Genomic DNA, 20,158 nt, shown 5'->3' with positions numbered 1-20,158 from the left:
TGAATCTCCACCTGGAAATGTCACATTCCTGGTCACAATAATGAGCAAGGGAGAGGAGTGTGGACTCCTTTAGCCTCCTATTCGGTCTAGCATATGGATACCAGATTGATAAGGCCCTGAGCCCAAGTCAGGCATCGGTTCTCAGTCATTTAGGAAAATCTCAGAGAACCAAGTGTGACCCCTATGAGGGTTTGCTTAAGTTACTAGCCAGGTAAAATCAGGTCAATACAAATTAATGGGTTTTGATTATACAAATAGGAATAGCTGAGCATCATATATATTATTAACCTAACCTTACAAAATGTCAAGTCTAAGATCATTCAAAATGTTTGCAAACTATATATACCGTAAACAGTATACCAAAGGCATAAATAAAACAAAACAAAATTATATCCACTTACTTTCTTTCATAGAGTCTATATTCAACTCTCCATGGAATTCCAGACTTCTTTGGTAACACTGGAACTTTCTTCACTGATGGCTGAGACTTCGGATAAGGTTTTTGTGCATTTTCTTTCAGAGTTGTTTTCTTAGTACTAGTATGTAATCTTGTGGGACTTTTCATTTTAATTTCATTTTCCTTATCAATATTTTGGTCAGACTCTGCATTCAACCATGTGTACTGTAAGCAGACAAACATTAATATTGTATGTGAAATAAATTTCTAGTTTTACTGCCTCTTACAATGGAGGCATAAGTTTATATAATAATAGTAATAATATGATAATAATGTATGTTTCTTTAAAAATTATGGCTGCATTAGCAGAGTTTGGTTTATAATAAAGTTTCTCATTTCTATAGCAAGTCCTTTGCCTGTTGAGGAAAGGTCACAATTGCCTCATAGTACTACTGCTGTATTCATGTCACTGAACTGAAGCAAGGGTATGGACACAGGAGCATTTTATTTTCACTAGTGTAAATATACAATTTATAAAAGCACACAAAATGTAAAATATGGCCGTTAACATTTTGCATGCTGCAGTTCAATGCTGTAAAGCATGGTTTCAACAAAGTCAGATATGAACTAACTAGTATGGAGTTTCTGGTTGTATATATTCAGGGGTGGGGACAGGAAAGTGGTGATGATGGCTATGAGGATGCTACTTTGGTACTCACTGTCGATCAGCTGGTGCCTCTCACACATAAACTAGGTAACTGATTACAATGGTCAATATTCCTTTTGTGCAATCTTGTTCACTGCCTTATTGGGTGATGGCTTATGGTAATCAGCACGTCTTATTTCCTCAGAGCATCTCATCCGGAAGTCCTGACTACCATGAGATTTGGTTGTTACTGTTGCAGAGAATTTTTCAATTTCTTAGGTTAGAGGACTGACTCCAGGTAACACTGGTAGTGGGTGTGGTGATGGGGGTAAGAGGAGACTGTCCTGAGCACTGTTAATGATGCCAATATTAGATATTAAGTTCTATTAGGTCAGTCTCATGTTGTTGTGTGCCTCCTGATAGAACTTTCTTGAACATGTGAAATCCTCATATCATGGTCAACCCAATTGAAACTCTGGAGTATTCTCATACATGGCACTGGAACTGGTAGACCATAATAGTCTTCCTAGGGATGGATGGATGTATGAGTTTTAGGGCAAAAGCCCAGGCACTGGGGCCAAAGAAGCCATTCAGCGCCGTAATGGAGATTAAATAAATTACAATATGAATGAGTTAATAAGTGTATGAAGAAAATGGTTCATATATAAATTACCATTTGAGAAATAAATGAATTAATGAAGAAATAAATGAAGAAAATGCTTAATAAATAAATATATATATCTATGATGTGATAGCTAAAAAATAATTAAATGTTATTAAAAATATTTATAGACTTTAAAAAGGAGATGAGAGCAGAAATATCTGCTTCATCTCCCATAATATCATAAAGGGATTTACCCCTAAGATATCTCTCTCTCTGGTTAAAATATCTGGGGCAAGCAACCAGAATGTGCTCCACTGTTAGCATCTCACCACCGCAAGCACACTCTGGGAGGCTGCCCCCTTCTAAAATAAACTGATGGGTCAAATAAGTGTGCCCAATCCTCAGTCTGCTTAAAACTATTTCTGTTCGCCTATCAGACTGGAAAGACGAAGGCCACGGCAATATATTATTTCTAATATTTCTGTACTTTCTATTATTGGCAAGATGAGGAGAAGTCCATCTTTCTTGCCATTTGCTTAAAATATAAGACCTAAAAGGACCTTTTAGATCTGTATGAGGCACTTTACTAAAGGCTGTTTCTGAGGAGACACTAGCAGCTTTAGCTTCCCTATCTGCCATCTCATTTCCGCAAATCCCCACATGTGAAGGGACCCAACAGAAAGAGACAGATTTACGCAAATAATACAAATGGAGGAGCGATTCCTGAACTTTTTGAACTAAAGGATGGAAGCTATTGAATTTTTTAATAGCTTCTAAAGTGCTTTTCGAATCCGAGTAAATGACAAAATTAGTGTCGCTACTTTGAACAACATATCCAAGGCAGAGACTATGGTTGTTAATTTCTGCTGTGAATATGGATGCAAAGTCAGGTAGTTTAGCTGTATATGCTGTATCACCAAGGATAACTGCAACAGCCAAACACCACTACCTGACTTTGATCCATCCGTATATATTTTTGTCACATTAGTATGGACAGTTTCGTGCTCCAAGAATTTTCCCCTAATCTCTTCCTCAGGACAGTCTTTTTTGTTAAATGCTTTTTTGCACACGGATGCTTCTGGAATAAGCCATGGAGGATACACAGGATGTTTTACTTCCATGACTTTCTGGGATTTAAGATTATTACCCCTAACATCTTCATTTAGTCTAACTTGGAATGGTCTAGAGGCTCTTATACCAGAAAAAGTACCGTGAGTCTGCTTCCCTCAGCACCTGGAAAGAGGGATTTTTGGGAGCACTTTTAATTCTAGCCATGTACCTTAATCCTAGTTCTTGCCTTCTCAAATCAAGGGGAAGTTGGTTAGTATCAACATATATGCTTTCAACAGGCGAAGTTCTAAAAGCCCCTGAGCATATTTCTCACCCCATATTGTGTACAACATCTAGTTCCTTCAGCCTGGTTTGACAAGCTGAGGAATAAATCTGACAGCCATAGTCTAGCTTGGACCTACACAACGAGTCATAGTCTCAGCAGGGATTTTTTATCAGCTCCCCAACTAAATCCAGAAACAACCTTTAAAATATTCAGAGATTGTTTAACCTTAATCTTTAAGGAGTTTATGTGGCTGGCCCATGTTAATTTCTGGTCAATTGTCATTCCCAAAAATTTCACTTCATTTTCATAAGGAATGATAGATCCTTTTAAACCGAGTGTGGGAACCTCTTCCACACGCTGGCACCTAGTAAATCTCACAGAAACTGTTTTAGAGGAGGAGAATTTAAAACCATTCTCATCAGCCCACTTTGTAATGGCATTAACAGACCTTTGCAGATGTTTACATACTGACAAGGCATCATATCCTGTGCAGTATATTGCAAGGTCATCAACAAAAAGTGAGCATTTAACAGGTGATGATATTTGTTGGACTATACTGTTTATTGCCACTGAAAAAAGTGTTACGCTTAAAACGCTTCCTTGTGGAACACCCTCCTCCTGCACAAAAGGTTGGGAGAGAGTGTTGCCCACTCTAACCTTAAAGAATCTCTCTGTTAAAAAGGAATATACAAATTTAATCATTCTTCCACATATGCCCATCTTGTGCAATTGTTTTATGATGCCAATTCTCCAAGTAGTGTCATATGCTTTCTCAAGGTCGAAAAATACGCCAATAGTCTGACATCGTTTGGCAAATCCTTGCTGGATTTGATTGGTCAGCCTCAGCAAGGGATCAAGGGTGGAACGATTTCTCCTGAAACCAAATTGGAATGGAGATATTAGTCCTTTTGCTTCCAAGTGCCAAACTAATCTGGTGTTTATAATTTTTTCCATCAGCTTACACACACAGCTGGTAAGTGCTATTGGTCTATAGCTGGTGGCTTGGGAAGCGTCTTTATTAGGCTTTTTTTATGGGAACAATTATGGATATTTTCCAGTCCTTGGGTAAAATTCCAGTTTCCCATATTTTGTTTATAATCTTGAGTAGATACTTTTTGGCATCATCTGGGAGGTGTTTAAGCATTTCATATAAAACTGAATCACCCCCTGGAGCTGTTGATTCAGTTGAAGAGAGTGCCTCCTGAAATTCTCTTAAGGAAAATTTGTGATTGTATGGTTCAGATTTTCCAGATTCAAATTTCAGAGTCATTTCGGCATTCCGAATTCTTTGAAATTCTAGAGAATAATTGTCAGGACTAGAAACTTGAGAAAAGTGTTTTCCCAGCTCATTGGCAACTTCAGTGGGCTCTGTGATCAGAGTGTTATTGACCTTTAATGAGGGTAATGGTGACGCAACAAATTTTCCACTTAGTTTCCTGATTTTGCGCCACACCACTCTCAATGGAGTTTTGGAATTTATTCCATTGATATAGTAAAGCCAACTTTCTCTTTTGGCTTTCTTGTAAAAGCGCCGCTGCTTGGCTAACGCACGATTATAGATTAATTTAGACTGAGGGGAGCCACTAGTTTTGTATCGTCGGTAGCACTTCCTAGTGACTTTCCTCAGAATACCACATGTCTTATTCCACCAGGGAACTGCAGGTCTATGAGGTTTACCTTTGTCTTGGGAATCGAGCCCTCAGCACTCTTCGAGTGGATTCAATGAAGTAGTCATAGGCATCCAGGTGAGAATGAAATGACTCAAACTTCCTATCTAGATTGACTCCTTTACTGAACTTGTCCCAGTCAGCATCTTCTACCTTCCACTTAGGTAATGTTTCAGATGGAGCATTTACAACATATTTCAGATGGATCGGGTAATGATCACTTCCATTCAAATCTTCATTAACAGACCAGTTAAAGTCAAGGTGGATATTTGTTGAGGAAATACTAAGGTCCAGTGCAGAGAGATGATTATTATGAATGCTGTGGAAGGTCATTGACCCATTATTATATAGGGCGACATCATTCGTGTCAATAAGGTCCTCGATTATTTTCCCTTTGCTGTCTAAACACCGACTTCCCCAAATTGGGGGTTGTGGCATTAAAATCTCCTAATAAGAGAAAAGGAGTGGGAAGTTGGTTAATCAAGGACAGAATATCTCCAATGTTAAAAGAAAGATCTGGTGGGAGGTATAATGAACAAACCGTTATCCTTTTGTCTAATATGACTGAGACAGCAACAGCTTGTAGAGTTGTATTTAATTGTATTGTGGAGTGCTGCAGAGATTTACTAACAATAATTGCAGCACCTCCATGGGCACGATCACCTTCCAATTGGGGGAAAAAAAAGAGTTAAAAATAGCATAATCAAGTCCAGGTTATAATGGAGAGTTACCTAACATAGTCTCCTGCAGGCATACAGTCCCTGGATTGAATTCATGCATTAAAACTTTAAAGTCTTCTGTCCGGGCTCTGAGACCCTTACAGTTCCACTGAAGGACATCGAACATGAATGATAAGGTGGTAATGTACTACTTCCCACTCTTTGGAGGGGAAGTACTGATCCTAGGGTGGAGAGGAAAATTCTCCTTAATAAGAGATTGTTTTCTTGATCCCTTTTCATCTTTATCAGAGATTAGGGTTCTTTGCCGACAAACAGCTTTCTGAATTTGAGGCTGATGCTCAGGATTTTTACTATGATTAGGTGCATCACTACTGCTATTAGTCTTGGGGCGGCAAGACTGATGAGAACTCGCATGTCTTTGAACTGGATCTGCTTTCGGAACTATCTTCCTTGGCGGAAAGATCTCTTCCAGAACACTGTACCCATTTGAAGTTTTTATGATAAAACTTTCATTATTCGGGGATCTGTTTCTTATACGCTTCCTGGTGGGCGCAGCTTTAGTTTTATCATGTTTCTTAGTAACTGTGATAATTGATGGATCCGAGCTAGATCTCTCTAGTTTGGTTGCTTCTTGGTGATGATATTATTTGTGGACGTTTGCAAACTTTGCTTATGGGCTGAATTTGCAACCGTTACATTTGTATCAACGTGAGAGGATAAATTGTCCATGCTTTTGGAAGAACAATTTTTAGTATTGGGCTTCAAAGCACTTGCTGACATAAGTTTCCGATTATTATTTCCTGTGCAAGGAGAAACAGGTTTCCGATGCTTACTGTTAAATTCTATTACTGGTGGCCTCTCATTGCTAGAACTCTTCATCAACTTTATTACAGAAGCATAGGTAGAGTTGGCACTCTTGTTAGCCCCCATTACCACACGCTTTGCTGCACTGATGCTGAGATGTTCATTATCAGCCACTGCCAACACATCTTGCTCAAACTTGTATCTGAGGCAAGTCCTACTGTTTGGAGAATGATCACCCTTGCACTGGAAACAATAACGGGCTGCTTCGCACTTGTCCAAATTGTCATGCTCAGCAGAGCACACAGAAACATCTCTTATTGTTTCCACATGAGTCTTGAATGTGGCCTATTTCGAAACATTTGCGACATTGTTTAGGGTTTCTTTTATATTTTTTGACTTGCATCCTCTCATGGCCAACATTGATGGTATCAGGCAAGTAATTGGAGGAGAAAGTTAAAAGCATAGCTGCATCCCCTCCCAATTTTTTTACATGAGATACACAAGGAGGGCACCTTAGGAGAATCTCCTCCTCATTAAAAACATGCAAGTCTCTTGAATAAACTACCCCTTTCAGCGTGTTAAAGAAAATGTGCGATGTTATAGCCTCAATATTTCCACTTTCTGGGGGTTTAAACTTTGATAATAAAATAGCTTGCGTCTCATTGCCTGCTTTTATGAGTAAGTTCTTTCCATATCGTTTCAGACTACCAATAGGAATAGAACCCACTTTGTTCTCAATACATTCTGCAGCTTTAATGAAATTTTTCCTTCCCTCTTTATAACTGGCAACATGCCATATAGGGGGAGGAAGCGTCCTGGTATATGTTGCTGGTCCACATTCTTCATTCTTAGGAACAAAATCGAATGGCTCATCATTCAAATTCCTCACCGAAAACACCTTGGTGCTTAAAACAGAGTCATTTAGAATGTGACCATTTAAATTCGTTTGTGCCTCACTTGCTTCTTGGGGAGAGGAAAATCTAATGTATGCAGAAAAAGACTGCTGTCTTTTCTAGAAGCATCTTAATCCTCTCCACCTTACCAAACTGTTTTGCGACACTATGCAAGCACTCGTAGTCTAACGAAAGGCTTGCATTAGTGCAATAAAGCACTCTATTGTTCATATCAAATCCACCAGTTTTAATAGCACCCTGGTGTCTCGGTGCATGGTTCTTTGTGATAGCCGAGCTCATAACCGTGTCCATGCCTGAAGTTGTCGCCAGTGCCGTTAAGTCGTCAGATCCAGGGGAGGGCAAACATTGTTCGATATCCATAGATTCAAATATATTTGTAGACTGCTTGGTTATATCAAGAAGGTATCGTGGGTCAGTCAGGTATTCAAATTCTCCACCAATGGCACAAGTGAGAGTCGACTCCCAATGGTCCACCCCATACCCTACCCTTACGGGATAGCACCAATACGCTTGCAGTGGCCCAGGTATAAGCCTATCCGCCTGCTGGGAGTTCTGCCCCCACTAATGGGGACCGACTCCCCACTCCAAACGTATTGGTGGGCTTCCGGACAAAAGCCAGGAGTCCCACCCCAAACACCAGCCCCCCCTGGATTCCGATGGGCTGATGTTTGGAGATGGTTCCGCCCTCAAGGTAGCAATGGGAGGGTCCCATCACTACCTCTTGGGTCCAAACCATATCAGGTGGTGACTCAACCACCACAACTCCCACAATTGGCTTCGAATGCAAACCCCTTCCAAAACACGATCCCTTCTCAGACTCACCTAAGCAGTAAAATTTAACAAAAGTGGAAAATTCCACATAATTAATCCGAAATGCTAATAAAAAATATTACATGAAGGAGAAGGATGTAGTAAGAATGAAAAATTGCAGAAAGAAGGAAAAGTTCTGACTAATTTAGTTGGATCAGCCAGGCATGAGTTGTTTTTCATCTCGTGGCTTTATGAAAAAAAACAATTTTTTATGTATTTATGTCCTTTGTCTCCTGCTTTATTGTCCAAAAGATGGTACAAGACTTTTGACAACTGTTAGAATAGATACATGTGATTTATAATATTAAACTATAAAATCTGCAGTAAATTGTGTCTTAAGCACATGTGACTTGCTACATCATCATTACCCTTGTTTATTTGGCCAGACACAATATTTTTCGTTATTTTTTAGCATGTCTATGACTTTTTTAGCTTTACTAATGTATGTCTTATGCCTTCATGGCCTCCTAAGCTTTTTAATTTTCTTTGCATTTCTAAAGTATTTTAATCACTTATGGGCTTACACAGACAGTTACAAAACTAAAAAAAATATTCTATTTAAAAAATGGTAAAAAATTTATGAATGAGCAAAACTGTAAACTTTGAGGGCCAACTGTATTACTTTGTACAGTAAGTCCTCGGGTTACGCCGGTCTCGACTTACGATGTTTCGTGGTTACGAACGCGCCCCCATAAAAATATAAAAAATAATATTTTGCGTCGTTCCGTCTTACGTGGTTTAGCGTCGTAAGCGACGTAAACAAAAAAACGCGAACTAGTTCCGGGCGGGACACGCGGGGAAGAATACGCTTTGTGGGGGAGAGGACGGCGTCGCTTCGCTACGCTCATTCTTCGCCCATACGCCATTTTGGTTGTTTACGCTGCCTCTCTCTCCCTCATGTTGTATCGTTTTTGTAACTTTTTGCTCTTTGTTATGGCTCCCAAGCGCAAGGCGGACTCTTCTGATGGTAGTGCATCGAAGAAAAGAAAGGCCATCACCATGGAAATTAAAGTGGACATTATAAAGCGATCTGAGAAGGGAGAAACGCCAACAAACATTGGCCGCTCGCTTGGTCTTAGCCGTTCGACCGTTGCTACCATTATCAACGAAAATAAAACAAGAGCGCATCCGTTGAACATGTGAAAGGATCTGCTCCTATGAAAGCGACAGTGATAACCAAGCAGCGTAGTGGTCTAATAATTGAAATGGAAAGGTTATTGGTGCTTTGGTTGGAAGACCAAAATCAACGGCGTATCCCAGTCAGCCTTATGGTGATTCAGGAGAAGGCGAAAAGATTGTTTGAAGCGTTGAAAAAAGAAAAGGGGGAGGGAAGCGAAAGTGAAGTTTGTGGCTAGTAGGGGTTGGTTTATGCGATTTAAGGCTCAGGCCAATTACCATAACCTTAAAGTGCAAGGTGAAGCTGCTAGTGGGGATGAGAAAGCAGCGAGTGAATTTCCTAAAGCGTTGTCTGAGATAATTAAGGAGGGGGGTTATTCTGCTCAGCAAGTGTTTAACGTGGATGAGACAAGTTTGTTTTGGAAGCGTATGCCTAACCGCACTTACATCGCCAAAGGAGGATAGTCAGCACCCGGTCATAAAGCCAGCAAGGAGAGGCTAACTTTACTTCTTGGGGGTAATGCTGCTGGCGACTTCAAACTGAAGCCCTTGTTGGTGTATCAGGCTGAAAATCCAAGGGCACTCAAGGGCATTTGGAAGGGTCAACTACCAGTAATTTGGAAGTCCAACAAGAAGGCATGGGTGACACTTGCAGTGTTTGAGGACTGGTTCTCAAACCATTTTGTGCCAAGTGTGGAGTGGTATTGCGCCTCCAAGGGTATCCCCTTTAAGGTGTTGCTAGTGCTGGACAATGCCCCTGGACACCCTGCCCAGCTGGGAGACTTTAACCCTAATGTCAAGGTGGTTTACCTTCCACCTAATACCACGGCCCTTTTACAGCCTATGGACCAAGGAGTGATTGCTTCATTCAAGGCCTACTACCTACGAAGGACAATTGCTATGGCTTTACAGGCAATTGAAACCAAGAAGGACTTGACTCTGAAGAACTTTTGGAAATCCTACAACATCCTTGATGCTGTAAAGAACATTGCTGATTCCTGGGAGGAGGTTAAGCAAACAAACATGAATGGTGTCTGGAAGAAAATTTGTCCTCAATTTGTGAATGATTTCCATGGGTTTGAGGACACAGTTCAGCAAGTTGTAAAGAACGTTGTTGCCCCGAGTAAGGAAATCAATTTGGAGATGGAGGTTGATGATGTTACAGAGCTGCTGGAGTCTCATGGCAAGGAGTTATCTGCTGAGGACCTGATACAACTGGAGAAGCAGATGATAGAGGAAGAAGAAGAAACACCCACCCCAGAGCCTAAGGCTTTCACAAGGCAGGACTTGGCAAGAGGTTTTGCAGAGTTGCAGCAAGCGTTGGCAACTTTTGAGGCTCAGGATCCCAACTTGGACAGGTTCACTAGGGTTTCCAGAGGCATCATGGATTTGATGCAGTGTTACAAGGAGATCTTGGATGAAAAGAGGTTGCTCTCTGTTCAGACTAACCTGGAGCAGTATTTTAAGAAGGTACAGAGGCCTGCAAGAGATCCTGTACCCTCTACCTCAGCTGCCTCTGCTAATCCAGACTCGCCTGCCCCACAATCTCCAGCACCTTCTGAATGTTCTGCTAACTCGCCTGCCCCACAATCTCCAGCACCTTCTGAATGTTCTGCTAACCCAGACTCACCTGCCCCAGCATCTCCAGCACCTTCTGTAGGTTCTGCCTCACCTCAAGACTCACCTGCCCCAGCATCTCCAGCACCTTCTGTAGGTTCTGCCTCACCTCAAGACTCACCTGCCCCAGCATCTTCAGTATGTTCTGCCTCACCTCAAGACTCACCTGCACCAGCATCTCCAGCATCTTCTGGAGGTTCTTTTTCTCTTCACTAACCTCCCCCAGTCTCTCCAGCACCGCAGCTTCCTCTCCAGTGTGCAAGCCAACCAAATTAATAAAGGTAAGGAATTGTTCTCTCGTTGTTATTGATACGTATTTACATTAAATCATGTGGTATTTTTTAATGTTCCGACTTACGCTGAAAATCGTGTTACGACGCATCTTAAGAACGGATCAACGTCGTAACTCGAGGACCCCCTGTATTACAGAGGACCCCCATTATTCGTGGGGGATGCATACCAGAACATTCCCCATGAATAGCTAGAATCTGCGAATACTTAGAACTCCTAAAAAAATGCTTAAAACTGCCTATTTTGTTAGCTTAAACTATACATACCTTGCGTCTTTTTAATACTTTTATCACAAAAAGTGCATTTAATCATGAAAATTATATAAAAATTCAGTAATTTGTGGATATTTTCCTTAGAAAAGTACTGTGAATACACGAATTACCCACGAATAATGGGTATATGAAGTCTACAGAGAAATCTGTGAATACATGACTTCGTGAATCTGGAGTCCGCAAATATCGGGGGTCGACTGTACACTTATTTATGGTAAACGTTATTACTGGAATATTCCAGTAATTGCCAATAATAAAAGGTTACTTATCAAGAAAAACTATTCACAATTTATGATGAAAGATAATCAGAAAAATTTAATATTAGTCCAACAATTTTTTATTACACTTGTTCGCAATTTAGATTCTTTTTTCATATTATGAAAAACTATGCACAGAAGTTACAATGAAAAATAATCATTAGAATTTGTTCTGTCTATTCACTTAATCATATAACAAACACAAATGAAGGCATACCTGTTTTGTGTTATATTCCTCTTGTCTCTCATGGAGAAGGCTTATTACTTCATTAACTATCTGACTAGGAATAAACGGATTCATTCTTAAATCCAAAACCTCTATGGTATGATTTGTCTTCAACATTTTTTTCAAAGCTAATCCACCCTCCTCTCCAATGCCACAGTGCTGAAGGTCTAAAGCTAAAAATAAAAATAATGCTTTTAAGCTATGAAATTACATTCACTCAGTCATTTTATATTTTAACTTCTCAATGAAATATTCAATTTGCACAGAATAGTTGTGAAAGATGGCTAACAAAATTCCTCTGACAACTAATCACTTCAAACAAAAATATTTATAAAATATTTTATGCAAATATTTGTAGTTTATTTAAGAATGAAACTGTAACTAAACAAATGAAATTACAAAAGGTAGTAAGTTGTTCCTTTGGGAATGCGAACCATCACATTTTATATAGAAGACTCGCTCATTAGACAAGAGATCTGCTGGGCTCACACTGAGAACAAAAGCCTCTCATCAAACTCTCTGCTAACAATTCTCAGAGATGGGACCAAATGAGTCTCCAACCTCTTCCCAGAAACTGGTGGGTCCTGAGTCTGACACAAACTCATGAACAATAACAAGAGTAATCCCAGTCTTCTAATAGCCACACAAGATAAAAAATGCTATGCAACTTATCAACATGCTCCAATGGGGCTAAGTTAACAGAACAAGTCTTTGACAGTGAGACCTTGATTTATGGTCTCTTCTAAAGGCTCTTGGGTTCCTGAGTAAGGTGGTGGAGTCAAATACCACTCTGGAGGCCAAAGCTAACAAGTGGGCAAAAGTTCAAGACTTCTATGAATACAGACAACTCTACTGAAGAAGAAAAGTCCAAGCTCTTCAGTCAGAAGACCTAGCTCAAAACAGATTAATAAGCTTGACTGCAGGGACTGACAGGAAGCTACCATGGTCATTTGGGAGAGCGCCTCAGTGGCTTGGTCGGTATGGTGTTGGCGTGCCATCTCGGTGACCACAAGTTCGATTCTTGGGCATTCCATTGAGGAATGAGAGATTTGTATTTCTGGTGATAGAAGTTTACTCTCGACGAGGTTCGGAAGTCCGTAAAGCCGTTGGTCCCGTTGCTGAATAACCACTGGTTCCATGCAACGTAAAAACACCATACAAACAAAATGGTCATTTGGGACCTAAAACAACAAACATTCTACTGATCACTTGTCAAAGACTGACAGGAAGATCCCAAGGGCCACTGGACAGTGTCCCCTGAAGCTGCCCATGGCATGGATGGAATAACACCACCAGTTTCCTGTATAACCATGTGGTAAACAGATTGATCACTAGGGTTCACCAAAACTCAAAAAGCTTTTCTTCACCCATGAAAGTACAGAGAAATATGTCCTGACTAACTGGCTTTGGCAGTTGAGCTGGTCCACCACTACATTTTTTCTAACCATAATGTACTGGTTGACAGCCCCATTCATGCATTAGCATTGCCCACAAACAAGGTCATACTGTTGCTCATCTGATCAATCACACAATCTAGAAATGCTCAAAGGGCTACCAGAACACCTCATATTTACATGGCAGGTACATACTGATCTGCAGATGAGGTTAATCCTATGTCCATACACCTGAGGTGTACAGATCACTCAGGTGTGAACTCTGCCCCTCTTTCAAAGTGTCTTACAAGAAGGCTTGTCTTGTCCAATCACCAAACAAGTTCCTCTTTTGCTTCCTTGATCAACAGTACTAGCTAGGAGGAATGGCCACTTGAGGCCAATTAATATCACTTCAGTGAAGTGGGTGCAGGTAAAGGCACCCTTGAGGAAAAAACTTCTCCAGAGATGATAGGTGATTAAGGACTACCTGCCAAAGCCAAGCTGGTACTTCCTTTTGTAAAAGGAACTGTGTTGAAACCTCCCTCAGCTGGATGAAATGGCTCTCACTGCTGCCACATATATCAGTATGCCAATGTGGTGTATACTATATTAAAAACTGAATGCATTTAATTATTATTGCTATTTTCTAATTAAACCTTGAGCCTAAAATCAAGCATTAAGATGGTAGGGTAATACAGTAGTATGCATCTTCTCTACATGTAATAAGCAGACAGAGCTGTTGTGAATATATTGAGGTGGTGGAGGCAGAGCTTCAATAAAAGTCTTAAACCACAACCTGGTACTAGGTCCAGGTTCCTGTGTATTCACAGACACTGGTCCTAGGTCCAGCTGTCTGTGTGTTCACAGATGCTAAGTTAACCCTCTTACGCCGAAGCCCTAAAAATCAAAACCTCTCCTGTATGCCGGCGCCGGTTTGGAGTGAGCGCGGAAGCGGAAAAAATAATTTTTTCAAAAAATCACAGCGCGCTTAGTTTTGAAGATTAAGAGTTCATTTTTGGCTCATTTTTTTGTCATTGCTTGAAGTTTAGTTTGCAATCATCAGAAATGAAAAATAATATCATTATCATATGTAAATAATGTGATATATGGTAGCAAAAAAAAAAAAATTCATAGATAATTGTATTCAAATCACGCTGTGCAAAAAACGGTCAAAGCTAACGAGTTAATTTTTTTTTCGTTGTATTGTACACTAAATTGCAATCCTTTTGATATATAATACATAGTAAAACAATAAAAGCAACACCGGAAAAATATTATCACAAAATGATGTACGAATTCGTAACGCGGACGTAAAAAAATATTATTTTCAAAAATTCACCGTAATTCTAAATATTGTTCTAGAGACTTCCAATTTGTTTCAAAATTAAGACAAATGATTGAATATTACGATACTGTAAGAGTTTTAGATTAGAATTGCAGATTTCGACCATTTCGGACGAGTTAAATTTGACCGAATGTCGAAATTTTTATATATATATTTTTTTATATGCACATATTTCGGAGATGGAAAAAGCTACAACCTTCAATTATTTTTTATTGTATTATTCTTGAATTTGCGCACATTTTGATATATGAAACTCTATAAAAAGGTTAATATGAAAAGGAGCAAATATTAGGATAATGCGATGTACGTATTTCGGAGACTTGCGGCCGCGAATCGGCGCACGGAGTGAAGGTAAATATATTTTTCAAAAATTCACCATAAATCACAATATTGTTTTAGAGACTTCAAATTTGTTTCAAAATGAAGAAAAATGACGGAATATTACTAGGCCGTAAGAGTTTTAGCTTACAATTGCATTTTTCAACTATTTCGGTAGAGTCAAATTTGACCGAACGTGGTTTTTTTTTCTATTTATCGTGAATTATATGCAAATATTTCGAAAAAAAAGAAAAGCTACAACCTTCAATCATTTTTAGTTGTATTCTACATGAAATTGCGCACATTTTCATATATAAAACTTTATGTAACAGCTAATTTTAAATGGTGCAAACATTTCGACAATCGCACACAAAAAATTCTGATTTTTTCGGAAGAGTTACCGCGCGAACGTAAGGAAAATGTTTTTTTTTTTTTTTCATAAATTCACCATAAATCGAAATATTGTGCTAGAGACTTCCAAGTCGTTGCAAAATGAAGGTAAATGATTGAATATTACTAGAATATAAGAGTTTTAGCTTACAATTGCGTTTTTCGACCATTTCGGTAGAGTCAAAGTTGACCGAAAGTTGAAATTTTTGCACTTAACGTTATTTATATGAAAATATGTCGAAACTGATAAAAGCTACAACCATGGGTTGATTTTTGTTGTATTGTGCATGAAATTGCGCACATTTCCATATATAGAACTTTATGTAACGGCAAATTTAAAAGGGTGCAAACATTAGGACAATCGCACGAAAAAATTTATCGGAAGAGTTATCGCACGAACGTGAGGAAAACGTTTTTTCATAAATTAACCATAAATCGAAATATTGTGCTAGAGACGTCCAATTTGTTTCAAAATGAAGGCAAATGATTGAATATTATTATAATATAAGAATTTTAGCTTACAATTGCGTTTCTCGACCATTTCTGTTGAGTCAAAGTTGACCGAAGGTTGAAATTTTTGCACTTATCGTTATTTATATGAAAATATTTCAAAATTGATAAAAGCTACAATCATGAGTATTTTTTTGTTGTATTTTACATGAAATTGCGCACATTTTCATATATAATACTTCATGTAAAGGATAATTTAAAATGGTGCAAAAATTATGTCAAAGTGACGAAATAATTTCCGAGATGTGTCACTGATACTTTTTAGTGCGATAAGAAAGAAATTCGCGCTTGCGCGCCTGCGTAGCGATTGTAAACAAAACAACGCCTTGATCCGTGAACTCCCAGCATCCCCCAAGGCGCGTGATACAAAAGTTTTCGGCTGGTAGGCCTATAAGTATTTTTCCGCGAATTTTTAAAAAAACTTTTTTGAGCCGACGTATGATACGTCCAATCGGCATACGGGAGACATTTTGACACGACGTTTAATACGTCCAATCGGCGTAAGAGGGTTAATGTCATCCCTTTTTATTTGCTATCATATAAATCTAGGTGTACTTTTTTAAACAGTGGTACTATTTGCAATTATATTGAATAACGAAAATTATGAGTACATAACAATATAACAATTATTTAGTCCCTGTACCTTTAATCCAGAGGTCTTCTAAAAGTACTTCTGCTAAAGCCTTGGCACCAAAATCCCCAAGTTGGGGATTATAATTCAGAGTGATTCTTCTCAGGCCTCTCATACCATCCAAATGAGGATGACGTAGTCTCAGTGTATCTTGCCACATAGCACTGTCTCGATTTAGTCTCTGGTGCTGAAAAATTAATTAAAGAAATTATTGTATATTTGACTTCACTGTAAGGATCTGGCATTAACAGATATGAGCAAGCAAATGGTTAACCACTAAATCCAGCAAAACACATTTTAAATTATATAACCGTTAATCATAGGTAAAACTATAATCGTGTTTCACCAAACTTTTGTGTGTCGGATAGAAGGTAATATAACTAGGCATGTATTCCCTAGATCCTGGGATAATTGTCAGCCAGTAACTTCTTTCCATGTAAACTGTACGCAAGGCAGAGATTGAGTGGCTGGCTGGATAAGGACTCTTTTTATATATGTATATATGTATTATTAAGTTTGCAGGAAATATGTATTTCTTCTGTGTTATAAAAATAAAGTGTGTTATTACAACTCCACTGCACCTGAACAGTACAGTTAAGTCTTCTAGAATAAGAACAGGCATATAGTACTTACCAGTACTAAGAAACAGTTTATCTAATACATATTAAGAAACTACAACTTTTCAAAAATTATACAATAATTAGATGCACTAAAAATGAAGATTGACATAACTTATTTAAGAGATTTATGTGTAGGTAATACTTGTCACTTACTGCTGATTGAAATTTTGGTGCTGAAACAAAATGTAATTTACAATTAATGTTGTACTACTCCATTTTCTACAGTTGGGAAATAGGTCATGAGGGGTGGCAAGATCAGTCTTCACAATGAAAAATGAAACCAGCAACAGCATGCTGAATGTTTCTTTTTTATAAAACAGAAAATAGTACATAATTTTTCTCTATAATGACTGAACGATTTATTTGGAAACATAAAAAGAAAATCTGATTGATACAGCTTGTATTAAAATATTCCTGATAGGACCTGCTACTCTGTCAGTGTTTAAATAGTACCAATAATAATCTATACATTAAATGACTTCTCTTTCCTACACCAATGAATTTGCTCATATACAGTGATGTACCTAACAAATGTCACTGGCTATAATAATGTAGATTCATAAAAAAAAAAATTCAGTACATTTCTCTAAAAAATTAATACTGCATACATACTTTACTCAAATTTAAAATAACCATACCTTCAATAACCCTGCAGTCATTAAGGCTCCCTTTTCAGATATACAGCAGTCAATCAAAGATAGGTTTGAAATGCTGGGAACATTTTTTATACTCTGACATAAGCGCTCAACTCCAGTATCGTGTAGACTACACGAGGAAAAGCTCAATATTTTTAAATTCCGTGACTTGGAAAGACCCTAGAATAATGAAAAATAATTTACAGATTACAAAAGAACAGAAACTTTATACAGGGTCTTACACCTCAGTAAAATACAAATGAATATATAAAGAACTTGGTAAATGAGGATAACTTAAAAAGTCAATGCTTTGTACCTTGTCAAAGATATGTTTCAAAATGTAGTAATTATTACAATAACTACATGACTTCACATCTTACCTGACACAGCAACTCAAGGTTGTTGCCCCTCAATTTAACATTAGATAATTCAAGAGAAGCTAGGGTATAGGACTGTGATATGCAGAGACTTATTCCTCTGACTGCTTGCTGAAGAAGTTTTACTCCCACTGTGGTAGGCATGAGGGAAAAATAGTAATACTAATAGAAGATTCAAGTAACAACACTGCAAAACTCAACATTTCAAATTTCAATAAATCATAATGTATAATGGTTCCTGTGGAAAAAAATACAATAACATCTACCACATTCACCTTATAGTATGAAATCAGCAATGAACCTCCTTGAAAACCACTACCATTTCATTAGTCACTTCATTTACCTACAAAGGTGGCTATTGAGAAATATGTAAATCATCCAACACAGTAAAAAACCCAACACTGACATGTTTCCTGAATAATCTGGCACTCCTACTCTAAAATCTGTTCCAGCACGCTCTGCCTCCGAATCCACCATTCTTTTTTCCCAACTTTGTGCTCAATCTTTCCAAATGACCAAAGCACACTATAGTAATCAGATCCATCTTTTTACCTATCATAACCTTATACGTACAACTGTTGCAAAATTACATATCTCACCATTTTAGACCTTATCTAGATAGAGTGGTCCCCCCGTATTCGCGGGGGATGCGTACCAGACCCCCCCCGAATAGTTAGAACCTGCGAATAGTTGGAACCCCTATAAAAATGCGTAAAACTTCCTATTTTGTTAGTTAAAACTCAAGAAAAACCCACTTAAAATTTTTATACCTGGTTTTTATAGTTTTATCACAAAAAGTGCTATATGATGAAATTGATAAAAAAAAAAAAAAAAAAAAAGGAATTTGTAGATATTTATCAAAGAAAAATACTGAATAGGCAAATTTTCCACGAAAAATGCGGAGAAATGTTCCTGAGAGAAATCCGCGAATACGGGGGGTCCACATACTACATCATGGGTATACGTATATACTATACAGAATTACTAGATATCTAAAGACACCACATACAGTGACTCACATAAAAACAAGTGCACAAATATATAAAAAGTATTATACTAACAGTATTCAAAACTATAATGACAGTGAAATCCTGTACTACAGAGCAAAGATGTGAACTCAACAGTGACCAAGGGAAAAGTGGAGATTTAGCCACCACACACACCTATAACTATCTTCTTAACAAGCTTCAAAAACCACACCTTCTTGTGCTGAAAGATAACTCCTGTTATAAGATGAAGGCTTGTATACTTTGTCAGAACAAACATATTTTAAGTGATTACCAAAATTTCAACCTGCATACACTACCAATCTATAACTATAGCTTTTTTTTTTTTAAGCTCTATGATTTTATATTTTACTGATCTCATTTTAAAAGAAAAACTCCCACTATTCCATCACTATGAGAATTAAGAACTTTACCTCAGTGGTCTGGTTAAACTGTTTTTTATAAGTTATTGCAATTTACTGTGAACAACTTACCTTCTTCAGAAGTAGGTATACTAAATTTCAATGTCTGAGGGGTTACTTTGTTTTGAAGAAGATGGCATAAAGCCTCCATATGATCATGGTCTACAGTGGATAAATCAGTAAGAAGATTTCCTTGAGATAACTGATGTGTAGTACGTCCAACTGGAAAAGTATTATATAATTCACAGGCTAACCGATACTGGCGAGTTAAAGTGTCTCCCAGAAGTTGCATGTCAGCAGTTTTTCGAGCCATCAAGGAACATAAATCTGCAATGATATAAATATACAAGATTACCACTTTTCAGTCAAAAGCAAATTTGTAATGTGCATTTACAATTTCTAATGTTAACAGAAAGGCAGCATGGTCATCCCACACATTAAACTACACAGGCGAGAGTGTCTACATGGAAAAAATTTATCTAGAAATCTTGAGAAGTTTCCAGCAACACCTCTGTCAGCCAAGGTTGCAAAGAATCATTTGGACTCTTGACTGATTACTTTGGAATATGTGACATTGTAAGTGAAGTCTGACCAGAGATGACTGCCCTGAGTGTCAGACAAGGGCAAGCACGGCAGACCTGCTCCTTGACTTTTTGTTCTGTTGTATGTTGTACTAATCGGCATCAGGAGCATAAGGGAACTACAACTACCTCTTTTATTGATGGCAGAATGTGAAGGACTGAGGGAAAGTGAAGAAGAATCCCCTCCACAGAATATTCACCGAACTTTAAAATAACTCAAAAACATTGGAAAGATGCTATTACAGGTATAAGGAGAATGACAGGGACTGATAATGAGGAACCTAAACTGAAAATCTCCCATGTAAAACTCCCCTCTCCAGAAGGGAGCAGAAT

At 38.2% G+C, this 20,158-nt stretch overlaps 1 protein-coding gene across 4 annotated transcripts in view; it reads right to left on the bottom strand.

The window, feature by feature from the left end:
* The window catches only part of LOC135207485 (uncharacterized), a 79,932-nt gene that overhangs the window by 29,005 nt on the left and 30,769 nt on the right, over positions 1-20,158 (bottom strand). For all 4 annotated transcript variants that reach the window (XM_064239273.1, XM_064239274.1, XM_064239276.1 and 1 more), the window contains exons 2-7: positions 19,317-19,571; positions 17,840-17,967; positions 17,463-17,639; positions 16,217-16,391; positions 11,629-11,810; positions 402-622 (exon numbers count right to left, since the gene is read on the bottom strand). In XM_064239273.1, the coding sequence (XP_064095343.1) occupies positions 402-622; positions 11,629-11,810; positions 16,217-16,391; positions 17,463-17,639; positions 17,840-17,967; positions 19,317-19,557 (1,124 nt within the window). In that variant the 5' untranslated portion in view covers positions 19,558-19,571. The remainder of the gene's footprint in view (positions 1-401; positions 623-11,628; positions 11,811-16,216; positions 16,392-17,462; positions 17,640-17,839; positions 17,968-19,316; positions 19,572-20,158) is intronic.

The sequence above is a fragment of the Macrobrachium nipponense genome, chromosome 32 (genome assembly GCF_015104395.2).
Source record: "Macrobrachium nipponense isolate FS-2020 chromosome 32, ASM1510439v2, whole genome shotgun sequence".
NCBI classification, from domain to species: domain Eukaryota; kingdom Metazoa; phylum Arthropoda; class Malacostraca; order Decapoda; family Palaemonidae; genus Macrobrachium; species Macrobrachium nipponense.
This window is presented reverse-complemented; position numbering and strand designations above follow the sequence as displayed.